Source organism: Nannospalax galili, unplaced genomic scaffold (assembly GCF_000622305.1).
Source record: "Nannospalax galili isolate Female #2095 unplaced genomic scaffold, S.galili_v1.0 scaffold611, whole genome shotgun sequence".
NCBI lineage: Eukaryota > Metazoa > Chordata > Mammalia > Rodentia > Spalacidae > Nannospalax > Nannospalax galili.
The window spans coordinates 2426083-2441931 of record NW_008330486.1 but is presented as its reverse complement, the minus strand read 5'-3'; the positions used below and the strand labels follow the sequence as shown (position 1 = coordinate 2441931).

The window sequence follows — 15849 nt, the reverse complement described above, 5'->3', positions numbered from 1 at the left end:
TTTTTTTAAGAGATAGTCTCTTTCTCTTTTTTTTTTTTTGGGGGGGGGGGTTTCGGTCTTTTTTGAGATGGGAGTCTCCCTGTAGCCAGCTGGCCTGGAACTCACTATGTAGACCAGGCTGACCTCGAAATCAGAGAGACCAAAGACAGGCTGGATAGGCTGTCTTATCCCAAACTGGCCTCACAGCAGTCAAGAATGAACTTCTGATCCTCTTGCAGTGCTGGCATTACCTGGCTCCGGTGGAGCACTACCACACCTGGTGTACATGGTGCCAGGCATTCACCCCAGGGCTTCATCACGCTAGGCTTGCACTCTACCTACCAACTGAGCCACAGAGCCAGTTCCTAGTGATATTTGCTTTTTTTTTTTTTCAATTAAACTCATAAGCTACGTAATATTTGCACCCGTAAATCAAAAATTTTTTAAAACTGAATCTAACTAGGGAGGAAAGATCTCATGCCAGAGTGAAAGCACAACGCTCCTTCCTGAGCGTCCTGAGGGGTGGGTCGTTACCTTTCACACTGGTAGCTTTGGGCGTCCTGTGTGAGGTCCACACGGATGACTCTCCCAGTCCCACACGTGTGCCGGCAGTAATCCGCACCAGATAGATGCTGTCAGGCTTCAGGCGCTCCAGGAGGTATTCGTGGGCGGTCCCTGGGAGCTCCACGACCTGGATGGAGGTCTCGGTACTCAGGCGGAAGCAAAGGCGGTACAGCACCACCTGGCCCCGCCGATACTTGGCTGGGATGGGCAGCCAGGAGATGAGGATGTCGGTGGGACTTCGACTGGTCAGGCTAATCTCAGGCGGTCTCAGGGGCACTAGATAAATAAGCAAAGACGTTTCTAAATATACAATCAAGGCGCACTAAGCATATTTATTGAATTCTCTTAACATCAGCATGTAACATGCCAACAGCAGTGATGTTTCTGGATGGAGCGGAGGTTCTCGTGGGGCAGCCGGTGAGCCGCAAGAAAGAAGGAAAAAAAAAAGGGGGGGGTGTGGAGCACATGGAATCAAAGGAAAAGTGATTACCATGCTTTTGGCCTGCCCCAAGCTGGGCACTTGGGGTAAATATGGGGACACTTAGTCACTGTTCCAGCCTGCTTCTGTGTCCCACCATGCTGGTCAAGTTAACAAAAACTAACCAGCATAATAATCATGTAAAGTTCACAAATTCACAAACAAGGCTACCAAAATGCCTGTGAAGCAAGAGAGCAAGAGAGAAAGTGTTACATCACAGCAAGGACTCCAGAATTGTAACTAGGTAGAAGATAATTTTTTTTTTTTTCTTTTGGTCTTTTTGAGACAGGGTCTCCCTGTAGCCCCAGCTATCCTGGAACTCACTATGTAGACCAGGCTGGCCTTGAACTCACAGAGATCTGCCTGCCTCTGCCTCCCAAGTGCTGGGATTAAAGGCCTGTACCACCATGCCTGGCCGCAGATAATTTTTTGAAATGTAAGAGTTGCATATGAAAAACTAATGCGAGGGGCCAATGAGATGGTTCAGCAGCTAAGAGCACATGCCACCAAGCCCGATGACCTGAGTTTGATTCCCAGGACCCATACAGTGAAAGGAGAGCAGAACCAATCCCTGCGAGTTGTCCTCTGACCTCTACATGTACACACACACACACACACACACACACACACGTAAATGTAAAAATTTTAAAAGAACTAATGTGAAGAGTATACAACAAATGAGAACGTATCATGTTTGATAGGAAAATGCATCTTCTTTCAATAATTTGAATACCACTAGCATTCCAAGAAAATTAGTCTAGTGCAATGGTAGGCAGTATACTGAGTTAAAATTGAGGCTGGATGTGGTAGCACATGCCTTTAATCCTAGCACTTGGGAGACAAAGGCAGGTGAATCCCTGTGAGTTTAGGGCCAGCTTGGTTTACATAGTGAGTTCCATTTCATGCCAGCAAGGGCTATAAGGTGAGCCCCCCGACACACACACCAACCCCTCCCCCCCATAAAACAGCAACAGTTAATGCAGGGACTCAAAACTGGTCAGAGTGCTGAGAATGAGTATTCAGCCATAAATGGGACATCTATATCACACACCACCCCCAAGGTTCAGGAGACACCACAGAAGAAAGGGTGGAAAGCATGGAAGGCTGGGGAGGAGTGCTGTGAGATGCTGTCTTCTGGACAGGACATGGCTGTGAACTCACTACACAAAACTAGACAAAGTCAAGTCAATAAGATCAGTCAGCATTCTAACAGGTGGCATTAACTGCACTCAGCCAGGTATTAACAACAAAAAAAGATAGGGAAGACATGAATGGGGTAGGGGAACCATGTTGGGGTTCCTGGGGAGAGTGGGAGGGAGGAGCTGGGGTGCATATGATTGAGATGCACTCACTGTTTACACATATAAAATTGCCAAAGAATAGATGAAAGATACTCTATTAAATGAATTTTTTTAAAAAAGGCTGGGCATGGTGGCATACACCTTTACCCAGCACTCAGGAGGCAGAGGCAGGCAGATCTCTGTGAATTCAAGGCCAGCCTGGTCTACATAGCAAGTTCCAGGCGAGCTAGGACTACAGGGAGACTCTGTCTCAATAAAAAGATAAAAACAAAAACAAAAACAAAACTAGTTAGAACCAATTCTATCTGAATGCTTTCTATCAACTACCTATGTGATGTGATGTCTGTGAGAGCCTGGAGAACCAGCTTCTCTGTGTCTAGGTTTCTTCATACACAAAACAGAGATGATGATGTCTCCTTCTGGGGGTCTAGTCGGGAAGAGGAATGGGACCAGAAGAAATAAGAGGGGGCATTCTCTAATAATGGGAGTGAATATGAACAAAATATACTACACACATGCATGACAACGTCAAAAAAAGACAACAGCTGCCTCCGACGTCGTTCTCCTCAGTTAATGACAAGCATCTGTACAGTGCTTCCAGCCTGCTGTTCATGCCTCCTCATACACACTCCACTGTCAGTCCTGCAGCGCTATGACTCCCAAGGCCACTCTTCAGTTCACACTACCATTACTTTCAGCCTTTACTACAGTGATAGCCTGTTCACCTGTGCCTAACCTTGTCCATATCATCTATTATCAATATAGCAGCTTGTTAAGATGCAAGTCAGGCCGGGCGTGGTGGTGCACTCCTTTAGTACCAGCACTCAAGAGGCAGAGGCAGGTGGATCTCTGTGAGTTCAAGGCCAGCCTGGTCTACATAGGGAGTTCCAGGCCAGCTGGGGCTACAAGGAGACCCTGTCTCAAAAAAGAGACCAAAAAAAAAAAAGCAAGTCAGATCACGCAGAACAATTCTTTATCATTCACAATAAAAGCCAATTATGGTTTAATGTAAAATATACCCAACTACAGGACTGGCACCAGCTCTCGCCTGACCTCCCACTGCTCTTTCTACCCTGTCTACTACAGTCTCACCTGAGCTGCCAGCCTCATGGGAGTCTTGCCTCCTCTGCCTCACTGCACCAACTAGGCACTTGCCTGGACAGCTTCTGAATGTTACCACCAGCTGAGTGAGTCTCTGGTGGTGACTGCCTAAAATCTCATGTCCCCAGCATCTCATGCTCCCCTCCCTGCATTTCCCTCCTCTTTCTCCTGGACAGTGCCACAACACAGCACAGAATTTACTGCTTATCTTGCTTACTGTCCTCCGCTCCCTGCTTCACTAGAAAGTTAGCTCTAGGGGATAGCCCAGCGGTCAAGAGTGCTTACTACCCTTGCCCAAGACTCAGGTTCATTCCAAATCCCAAAAGGGGGTGTCTCACACCTGCTTGTATCTCCAGTTCTAGGGGATCTGACACCCTCTTTTGGTCTCTGTGGTCACTGCATACATGTGGTGCACATAGACTCACATAGGCTTATACACACATAAATAAACAACTGAAAAAAGAAAGTTAGCTTTAGGAAGCCAGGGACAAATTATTGGTGTGTGTTTTGTCCACACCAAATACCAAGTAACATGGAAAAAATGACTTAATAAACACTTTTTTGAGTGAATCAAAGAACGAGTAGAAGATGAAAAACCACCTATTTCAATCTTTCGTATCTATTAAGAATTAATGGTCCATATATAGCCAATGAAGGAAGGGCCACTGCCATTGCTACTTGGTACAAACAGGTCAAACCAATTGTCCAAGGTCACACAGCTAGTTAGAGAAGGAACAGATCCTAGCGACCAGACAGATCACGTGCTTGTCCTCTGTGCTCCTGCATAATCCTAGCTTAGCTCTCTGGCACAGTTAGGGAGGGATAAAATGAGATGACATAGGCAAGATTTGTGGAACAGGTTTATGGCAAGTCATCCATATAGTTCAGTGTGCAAAAAGTTGGCTTAAGAAGTGGGAAGAGACCAAAGCAGTGTTGTAAAGTGTGATGGTTAGCTTTAACCGTCAATTTGCCCCAATCCAGGATCACCCGAGAATAGAGTCCCCGTGAGAAACTGTTTACATTGGGTTAACCTGAGCACATGTGTGGGAGCCACTATCTGAAGTTAATGGGTGTGGGAAAACCCAGGCCACTGTGAGAGGCACTATTCCTTAGGCAGGGGGTCCTGAAGGCATGATAGCAGAGAATCGAGCTGAGTACCTGCAGGTCAGCAAGCATGCATGCATTCACTCCCTCTGCTCTTGACTTGTGGAGGTGATATGACTAGTCTGAAGTTGTGGCCTGGACTCCCCACCATAACAGACTGTAACCTGGAGTTATGAGATGAAACGAACCCCCCTTCTCCCCTACTTTGCTTTTTGTTGGGTATTTTACATAGCAACAAAAATGAAAGACAGGAAGGTCTGTATGCTATCCAAAACCCCCAAACAAACAAACAAAAACACACCCTGAAATAAATCTCATTAAATAAACTAAAAAGTTGCAGAGTAAGGGAAGGTTTCAAAGAAAATAGAACTGAATTGGAACATGAGGCCTTAACAGGCAGCTTGCCTAAATTCACTGTCTTCAAGCTCATAGACGTGTATGCACACAAGTGCGTGCATACATACACACACACACACACACACACACACACACACACACCCTACAAATTGGATCATGCTTTACCTTAGACATAAGAAACAGAGGCTGTTAAATATAATCTGTCAACTAGAGATGTCATATAAATTGTGGTTTACTCTCACATGCAAGAGACTAGGTTTTTTGTTTTTGTTTGTTTTTTGTCTTTTTGAAACAGGGTATCCTTGTAGCACTGGCTGGCCTTGAACTCACTATGTAGATCAAGTTGGCCTTGGTCTCACAGAGATCTGCCTACCTCTGCTTCCCAGGTTCTGGGATTAAAGGTGTATATCACCATGCCTGGCTGTGACTAATTTTTAAAAAATATTTTATTATTTTGTGTGTGTTGTCTGCATGTATATAAGTGCACCATGTGTGTGCAATGTCCACAGAGGTCAGAAGAAGGCATCAGATCCCTTGGAACTAGAGTTACAGATAGTTGTTAGCTGCCATGTGGGTGCTGGAAACCAAACCTGGGGCTTCTGCAAGAACAGCCATCTTTCCAGTCCCAAGATACTAGTTTTTGAGAAAGGATCTTGCTATATAGCCCAAAGTGGGACTCAAACTTGCAATTTTCCTGCCTCAGCCTCCCAAGTGTAGGTATGCACTCACTACACCACCATAAAGAACAAACTCCTACATGAAAAATGAATTTGATATTCAGCATCCAATGAAGTAAAGTTTCTCATTTAGTCAAACTCTTAGATGATAAAAATCTAAAGTATGTGGTATTATAACGATGTAAGTAACAGATCTGGGGCCAAATGAAAAGAGTAGGTGTGGCAATTATTCATACAAAGATGTTTTGAAAACTAAGAGTAGATTATTCTCTGAGGATGAAAAAACATCTGTACTGGACGACTACCACAATTACACATATGCTAAATAGTTCACTTTCACACTGCAGGGTATGAACAAGGGGGGCCTTCAGGACCTCTGGAGAGAGATTCTGTATTTCACAACATGTCATGCAGAGCCAGGAGATTCCCAATCCTTAGGACCATCCTTAAGGGACAGAATTTCCTACCATTCTCAGAATATGGAGGTCTGTTCTTCCTCAAAAGAAACTACAACTTGATGGTCAAGAAATGAAACAAACTTTTTTTTTTTTTATCGTTTTGAGACAGGGTCTCCCTTTAGCTCCAGCTGACCTGGAACTCACTATGTAGACCAGGCTGGCCTTGAACTCACAGAGATCCGCCTGCCTCTGCCTCCCAAAGAAACAAGCTTAACAGCAGTATCTCATAATAAAGTGAGTTGCTACTTCATCATCAAAGTCTTTTTCTAATTAACAGATGCTAAATTTCATAAATTCTCAGTTTTACAAGTACAGTACCCATGACCTTCAGTATTATAAACACATAACATTCATTGTATTTATATATATATATATGACTAGAAAAACCCATATTCTGACTACTGTATCAACAACTTAACTGGGAAATACAAAGATAAGATTTGGGAGGAGGGTACTGTGGATTGAGCCCTGGACCTCTCACATGCTAAGCAAGCATTCTATCACTTACCTACTTCCTAAGCCTAATATAAGAATTTATTATTAAAAATTATACTACAGATTATAAATATAAGTGCTTTAAGAGTTGACAAGATTGGGCTGGAGAGATGGCTCAGTGGTTGAAAACAGTGGCTGTTCTTGCAGGAGACCTGGGTTCAATTCTCAGCATCCACATGGTGGCTAACAACCATCCCTAACTCCAGTTCCAGGAGACTCCAATGCTCTCCTCTAACCTCCGTGGGCATTGCACAACATGGGTGCACTTACGTACATGCAAGCAATACACTCATACACATAAAATAAAAGTAAACAAAATACTTTTTTTTAAAAAGAGTTAGTCTGGGCGTGGTGGCACACACCTTTGATCCCAGCACTCCGGAGGCAGAGTCAGGCGGATCTCTGTGAGTTCAAGGCCAGCCTGGTCTACATAGTGAGCTCCAGGCCAGCTGGGGCTACAGGGAGACCCTGTCTCAAAAAGACCAAAAAAAGAGTTGACAAGATGGCTCAGCAGGTAAAGGTACCTGCTGCCAAGTCTTGACAACCAGAGTTCAATCCTTAAAACCCACAAGGCTGAAGGAGAGCACTGACTCCCAGAGTTGTCATCTGGCCTAAAAGCAGACACCATGGCAAGTGCAAACACATATACACACACAGAAACAAATGCAAAAATGGTTTTTGTGAGTGTGCTTTATCAAGGATAGAGAGAGAGCTGGCTCAGCAATGAAGAGCACATACTGCTCTTGTAGAGTTTTTTTCAGTAACCACGTCAGGCAGCTCACAGCCACTTGTAACTCTAGTTCCAGGGGATCCAATGCCCTCCTTCAGGCCTCCATGGGCTCCTGCACTCATGTGCACACACACACATATACATATAATTTAAAAAATAAAATAAATTTTTTGTAACGTTATCTTGGGCCAGGCATGATGGCATACATAGGCCTTATTCCCAGAACTGGGAAGACATAGGGAGAGAGAGCTCTGTGAGATCGAACTCAGCCTGGTGTATATAGTGAGTTCCAGACCTGTGAGGGCTACAGGGTGACCCTGTCTCAAAGAAACAGAAAATAAAAATAAATACACAAAAAAATAAAAAGTGATCTTTATTATGTTTCTGGCAAAAGGCAAGAGTGAGATTTGAGAGCAACTGTCCTATTGTTTATTGTAACTGTTTTCATTTAACCAATACATACTTATTTACTGAAACTAACTAAACGTATGCACCATCATACTTGATGATCCAGAACCACATTTTCTTACCATCCTCTAGAGTGTTCTGTGTCACATGGTCAGACATCTGGCTGGCTCCCATTGGCATGTATGCCACAATGTAGAAAGTGTAGTTGCTGGCGGGTTCCAAGTCATCGATGATGTAATGAGTGGTGTCATTTCCAAGGACCACTTGATACTCCTCATTGTTTAAACCTAGGTCCAAGAACCCATGTTTAAAATGACAAATATTCAAAATAAAATTAGCAAGACCATGTTCCCCTCACCATAAATCCCAGTCCTGAGAGTAAACTTTGTTATCTTTATGACCCGCTACACAAACCCCTTTTGTGAGCAGAAAGTTCTTGATTTTCTAAAAGTAACCAAGTTATTTATCGTGCTACAAATTACTAGTTGGAACTTCTCCGGACATTTACCATCTAGTCAAAACATACACCAGGTCAGATAAATAGCAGTAAGAGAGCAAGCTTAACACGACAGAGTGCTGTAACCTAACAGGCAAGTGTTATCCGCTTAAACTCCGACTTTCTTTTGAACATAAATAGACAGACATTAGGGAATATACAGGCTCTGGTCTTTACAAAAACAAACCAAACCCAAAGTTGCCCTGCAAAAGATCTCATGTTGCCCTGAGAAATGTATTAAAGTGGCCTGACATAAGTTATTCTTTTATTTATACTAAAGCAACAGAACTGGGTAGAGCATGCGCTTCAGAATGTGCACTGAGCTTTTATTTTTTTATAGACGGAAGCAAACTCTCAGCAATTCTTAAACTATGCATGGCAAGCCAGAGAAGAGGACTTGTCTATGTGGGTTTAGTTCCTGCAGCGCAGACCTGGAGAATAGGGCTTCACCAGCCACCGTGTGTGCTGACAGTCCGCAGTCAGTACCTGTCAACTCAATCAAAACGCTCTCAGGACCGATCAGTCCCCCTCCCCCCACCACTAGATTTACGAACAAAACAGAAGGCATATTCCAGCACTAAGTTTTCCCACATTTCTGAATTAACTTGATAGCATTTTAATTAGACAAGATTAGAGGCATTTCACAACACACTGGCTAATGGATTGCTAATTAGGAGCTGCACAGTACAATTTCTGACCTACCAAACAAGGTCCTTGAGTTCAAATTAAAAAGCCTTCTTCTGTCCCTGAATAGACTGCTGAGCGGCATGCGGGGGGCCCTAATGAAACCAGCACAATAGTGAACAAGAGCAGGCTCCACCACAGCTGGCATTCTTTTGGCCTTCCTGAACCAGCCAGAGAGAGTGAACACCCTCCAGCATGCCGCTAGCAGACATCCATTCTTGTGGCTCCCAGGACCCTTGATTTACATTCAAAATATTCTTTTTCAAAACTTGCAAGTGACAAACCCAACAGCAACAGGAAACCACCTGTCTCTGCAGCTGACCTCAGCACAGTGCCTTTCTCTCATGTTCATTCCTGTTGTAATGCATGATGCATAAAAGTCAGACTGTTTTCTGTACAGAACTAAAATTCAAACCTTGACACCACTGCTTCTATGAAGAATCAATGAAGAAATCTCTAGGACTTGCAGATCGCTTTTCTTTTTCTGGGACAATGAGGATTTAAAAAAAATACCCAAAATGTTTTCCTAAACAAGAGTTTTAAGAGATTTGATATTTATTTATTTATTTATTTATTTATTTATTTATTTATTTATTTGAGATAGGGTCTCATTATGTGGCCCTGGCTGGTCTCTGTGTAGACCAGGCTGGCCTCTGCCTCCTGGGTACTGAGAGTAAAGGCATGAACCACTATATCCAGCTTAACATTTAAATTTTTTAATTTTAAAAATATTTTTATTTTATGTGTATGACTCCCTGGTGCCAATGGAAGCCAGAAGAGGGCACTGGATCCCTTAGAACTGGAGTTACAGATGGTTGTGAGCCACCTGATTATGGGTGCTGGGAACCAAACCTAGGTCCTCTGCAAGAGCAGCGAGTGCTCTAACTGCTGAGCATCTCTCCAGCCCCTGATAGTTATTTTTAAATAGTAAATGAGATCAGTGAAGTCTTCTGTTCAATTATTTTTCAGAACTTTTTTTGTTCGGTGGCTGGGGATGGAATTCGGGGTTTTATGTATGCTGGGTGAAGACTCTGCCATGGAGCTATAACCCAGCCTATCTTGTCCAATTTCCTTTCAAAAAGAATTCAAAATACTGAAGTATGTAAAGAATTTCATATATTTACTTTCACCTTAATAACATGCTATTGTGTCTATTGGTCACTCTATTACTTAACTCCACAGTCACACTACTGTTGCTATGTAACTGAATACTCAAATTAATTTAAGTTTCAGTTAGAGAATTTATAACTTGGCTGGCGTGAAATTCCTAAGTACACCACTTGTAATTTTCAACAGACATGAGCTATTTTGCTAGTACTTGTTTCTGAAACTACATTAAGATACACAAAGTGTACAACAATACAAAATTTAGGAAAAATAGTCACAGTTGCTAGATATTTTATTAGACATAAATACTATAGAATTATGAAAATATAGGCTATTGTTGTACAGCACTATCCTCTAAATACTTGGGTACTTATCTTCTTAAGACCCGCTCTGATTGTAAAAGATCATTACAGCTGGGCTTGTTGGCTGTTGATACTCCCTCCTAGAAGGAAGGGCTGAGAAGGGTTACTGGCCCCTTACCTGAGTACCCAATCACTCTGCCAGCCTGTATGCAATTCTGCCCTAACTGCACATGGCCTCGGGATCTCAGGATGGGGCTAGACTAAGGGAGGGAGACTCTACGCAGCTGTGAGAAAACCATCATCCATGAAGACTTTCCAAGGTAATCTCTGTAAGGAAGTCCAACAAACTCGTTGGTTTCCCCCAGAGAAGTTTGGTAGAATTGAACTTTTATTTGTCATTGGGACCTCAGACAGAAGGGAAGATGTTATGTACCCTGCCATAGAAAATGCTGACAACAATTACATAAGATGTTATTCATTCTGAAAACAAATTTTGTTGTCGTTACTATTAACTTTTTGTTAACAGTCTCATGTATCCCATATCGACCTCAAACTTGCTATGTTACCAAGGACGACCTTGAATTCTTGATCCTCCTGCTTCCACCTCCTGAATGTTGGGACCACAGGCACGAGCCACCACTCTACCAGGTTTAGAACCCAGGGCCTTGAGCATGCTAGGCAAGCACTTTACCACTGAGCCACATGCCTGGCCCCTGAAAACAAATCCTTCATAGCAAGAAGTGTTTAATAAACATCTTCCAAACTGCTTACCCTCTGCTTTCATATAGTGCACGGAGTAAGCGATGACCTTATCTGAGTTGTACAGTGGCCTCTCCCAAGCTAAGAGGATGGCAGAGCTTGACATGGTTTCAGCATGCACGTTGTATGGTGCGCTGGGTCTGTCTTCTGACATGACCACGGTCAGTCTGGCTCGAGATAGAATAGATCCTTGGCTGTTTTCAGCCATGCACTGATAAATAGCATCATCTTCTGGAATAATCTGATTAATTACCAATTTGCTGAGGAAACAAAGATGCATATCCATGAAAAATTCTAAGAATGACATAAAAAACAAAGTCCGGCTACTTTTAAATGTAAGTCTATTTTTATGAAAAAATGACTGAGAACAAGAAAAACTATGTAATCAGTTCTATTAAAATATTCCATAGGAGCTGGAGAAATTAAGAGCACTGGCTGCTCTTGCAGAGGATCCAGGTTCAGTTCCCAGTGCATACAACTGGTGTTGGTTACCAACTACCTGTTAACTACCTGCTAACTCCAGTTCCAGGGGATCCCACACCCTCTTCTGACCTCTGTGGGCGTTGTGCAGCATGGATACACTTACAAACAGGCAGACAAAACACTCATATACATAAAATAAATAAACTATTTTAAAAATATTCTACATTAATTACTTAAAATTACTCTAATTTGTATGCTGAGTCTTCCTAAGTATTTGTAGTACTCAAGTGCTTTTTGCTTTAATTTTTTTTAATGGCTTTTGTAAGAAAGTACATAACTTCTATACTATTAGTCTACAATTAATTCATTTAATATTACAACAAAACAATCCTAAAGTTTTGTTCAACTAAATGAGAATGTTACAAGAAAAAAATTATTCTTTTTCTTTTTTAAATATTCTTTTATAGCAAGGCGTGGTGGCGCACGCCTGTAATCCCAGCACTTGGGAGGCAGAAGCAGGCGGATCTCTGTGAGTTCAAGGCCAGCCTGGTCTACATAGTGAGTTCCAGGACAGCCGGGGGCCACAGGGAGACCCTGCTTCAAAAAGACCAAAAAAATTTTCTTTTATTATTTTTATTTTATGTATATGAGTGTATTGCCTGCTTGTATGTAAGTGCCCTGCTGTCATCCAATGCCCGAGGAGGTCAGAAGAGGGAGTTGGATCCCCTGGAACTGGAGTTAGGATGGTTCTTAGCCACCATGTGGGTGCTGGGAATCGAACTCAGGTCCTTTGCAAGAGCAGCCAGTGCTTTTAACCACTGAGCCATCTCTAAAGGCCCATCTTTTTCTTTTTAAGATTTATTTTTATTATTACTGTTTTTTAAATATTTTATTTATTATTATTATTTTGGGGAGGGTCTTTTTGAGACAGGATCTCTCTGTAGCCTCAACTGGCCTAGAACTTGCTATGTGGACCAGGCTGGCCTTGAACTCACAGAGATCCATCTGTCTCTGCCTCCTGAGTGCAAGAATTAAGGACATATGCCTCCAATCCTGGCCTTATTTATTATTATTATTATTACTATTATTATGTGTATTGCCTGTATGTATGTGACTACACTGTGTTGTGCAATGCCTACGAAGGTCAAAAAAGGGCACTGGATCCCTCGGAACTGGAGTTACAGATGGCTGTTAGCTGCCATGTGCAGGCTGGGAATCGAACCCAGGTTCTCTACAAGAGCAGTCAGTGCTCTTAACCACTGAGCAATCTTTCCAGTGGCTTATTTTTTTTATTTTATGTGTATTAGTGTATTGCCGGCATGTATGTAAGTATACATGAGTTGTGTATTAATACCCTGGAAGGTCAGAAGAGGCCATCAGATCCCCCGGAGCTGGAGTTACGAACAGTCATTAGCTGTCATGTGCGTGGTGGAAACGGAACCCGGGTCCTCTGTAAGAGCAGCCAGTGCTCTTAACCACTGAGCCATCTCTCCAGTCCCTAATTTTTATTATTTTCAATTATGTGTCTGTGTAGATATGTGCATGTGAGTGCAGGTGCTCACAGGGGCCAGAAGAGAGTGCAAATTCCCTGGAGCTGGAGTTACAGGTTGTGGGCCACACACTGTAGTCCCATGAAAGAGCATCGAACACTCTTCCGAGCTATCACTCCAGCCCACTAAAAAATCTTAAAGTCATAAAGTTTGAACTATAGAGGAACTATTAGGGAATAAATTATTTTCTTTTCATTTTTTTTCATTTGATAGAAGAAGCAACTGAGACAGTAAAGTTTATATGTTTGCTGTGATAACTTAGTCAGTGACCTACCAGGACTAGAACTGTGATATGGAGAACTGGTTAGCACTTACCATTATAAGATAACACTTCCATGATCCATGTATAGAATACAAAAGGATCTAAGTCATATTGGTGTTCTAAATTTTAATTTCTTATATATAGTTTCAACTTTCAATATTATTTAGATATTTGATATTATAACCATTTCACATAAAGAAGGCATTCTTTTATATAAAGCAGTAGCAAAGTTGCATAACCTACCTGTTGTACATTTTAATTCGGCCATTTGAATGTATCCTTCTCCCATTTTTCAACCAGGACATTTTGGGTGAGGGATTTCCCTCTGCCTGACACACAAATCGTGCAGTGCCAGCTCGAGGCCTTGTTAAACTTTCGGGCCACTCGACAAATGAAGGAGGAGCTATTTTAAAAGGCAAAAAAAATTATGTGGCCTCAATAGGAACAACAAGAAAGAATGAAAGAACACAGTAATGAGGCGAGCCTCATGTGTGAAGATGCCTGGCATTCAGAGACCCTATTCCTCTCTAGGTACCTATGAAGGTCAGCTTTAATTGCCAACTTGATGCAACCTATAATCGCCTGGGAAGACAGTCTCAATCGGAGATTATCTATATTGGGTTGGCCTGTGGGGGATTGTCTTAATTGATGTGGGAAGACCCAGCCCATTATGGGTGGCACCAGCCCCTAGGCAGGGGGGTCCTGAACTGTTTAAGAGTGGAGAAACAGACCTGGGTGGAAGAAGCAAACAAGCATGCATGCATTCATTTCTCTTAGCCCTTGACACAGATGTGAAGAGAATAGCTCTTTGAAGTTCCTGCCTTGACTTCCTCTGCTGGCTAGGTTTTTGTCAAACTAGAGTCACTTGGGAAGATGGAACCACAACTGAGGGATTTCCTCCATGGGACTGGACTGTGGCCGTGTCTGTGAGACATTTTTAATTGCTGGTTGATGTAGGTGGTGCCATCCCCGGGTAGGTGGACCTGGGTTGCTTAAGAGAAATAGCTGAGCAAGTCAGAAGGAGTGAGTCAGGACGTGTGCTCCTCTGTGGTCTTTGCTTCAGCTTCTGCCTGCAGATTCCTGCCCTGACTTCCCTCAGTGATGGCCTGTGACCTGGGAGTTGTAAGACGAAAATGACAACCCCCCCCAGGTTGCGTTTGACCATGTTGCTTATCACAATGACAGAAAAGCAAACTAGAACACTTCCCCCAGATGATGGACGGTAGCCTAGAGTTATGAGTTAAATTAACCCCTTCTCCCCTGCTGCTTTTTGTCAGAGTATTTTATCGCAGCAACAGAAATGAAACTGGAACAGTGCCTTTCGCTGACATTCAGTGTCAACTTTCCCCCGCTGAGACCCACAAACCTTATTTCTATGAAAGGCCTTGTGAGAACGCACACAGTCATTAATAGATTAAGTTGAGATTGTTAAAAGGACATGGACCGCAGAACACTGACTACACTGACTACAGGGTGATCCCGGAGCTGTATTTTAACACACAGGAATTTAATTCTCTCCTAAAATTCGCTGTTGGATTCTACAGTACTTACTATCAATCTTTGTACCAGTGCTATAAAACTCAGGAGATTGAAAGCTATCAAAAAGGTTAAAATACAAAATACTAAAATGTAAGATTCTCCTGATTACAGAAAGAAAGCATACCTAACACGGTTACAGTTGCCATGGCAATGGTAAAGTTGCGCGTGCCAGGAGTGGTGGCCCGACAGACGTACACTCCTGCGTGCTGTAGCCGGACACTAGATATCATGAGATTGCCATTTCCAAGCACCCGGGTATTAAAGACATCTATGGACTTGTGGTCTATTTGAAAGAGAACACAAGTTAAAGCAATGAGACACTTCATTCAAAATTGAAATTATGTCAAAAGACCGAGATTCATCCACACAGTCGTAAGAAGTATAAAATTTGCCAGACTTTCCTTATAATGCTAAAAGTCATCCAGTTGCAAATGCCAAATGTGTGCTTTATCTATAAAATAAACATTTAATCAGTCTCATTAGAATGAATACCCCCAGCAAAGACTTACCAAGACGGCTCCAGGAAATGATGGGTTTGGGATTTCCTGTGGCCATACACTCTAAAACGACAGTCTGATGCAGAGACACTGTTACGTTCTGTGGACCTGCAACGATGGTGGGCATGTGGAAGGATCTGGACTCATTAGCTTTGGAGAAGAAATGACAGAATACAAAAATAAATCATAGGAAACATTAAAACATCAATTCCTACTTTATTCTTTTCTTTCTTGAGACAGGATGCCATGTAGCTCAGGCTGGCCTCCAACTCTCTATACACTCAGGGATGATCTCAAACTCCTGGTCTCCACCTCCTGGTGCTATGATTACAGGTGGACACCGCCACATCTGGCTCACTTTTCCTTCCCTTTCCCTTCCCCTCCCAGTCCCTTCCCTCCTCTTCCCTTCCTTCCTTTTTTATTTTTATTTTTTTAATTGTATTATTATTTTTATGTGTATGAGCGTATTGCCTGCATGTAGGTAAATACACCCGTGTCGTGCAATGCCTGCGGAGGACAGAAGAGGCTGTTGGATGCCCTGGAACTGGAATTATGGACAGTTGTTAGCTGTCATGTGG

At 42.7% G+C, this 15849-nt stretch overlaps 1 protein-coding gene across 1 annotated transcript in view; it reads right to left on the bottom strand.

Annotated features, from left to right (window-relative positions):
• Prtg (protogenin) overlaps positions 1–15849 on the bottom strand; it is a 131307-nt gene that overhangs the window by 72326 nt on the left and 43132 nt on the right. Inside the window, exons 5-10 of the mRNA XM_029570835.1 lie at positions 15284–15421; positions 14899–15057; positions 13479–13638; positions 11013–11260; positions 7775–7939; positions 514–819 (exon numbers count right to left, since the gene is read on the bottom strand). Coding sequence (XP_029426695.1) covers positions 514–819; positions 7775–7939; positions 11013–11260; positions 13479–13638; positions 14899–15057; positions 15284–15421 — 1176 coding nt within the window. The remainder of the gene's footprint in view (positions 1–513; positions 820–7774; positions 7940–11012; positions 11261–13478; positions 13639–14898; positions 15058–15283; positions 15422–15849) is intronic.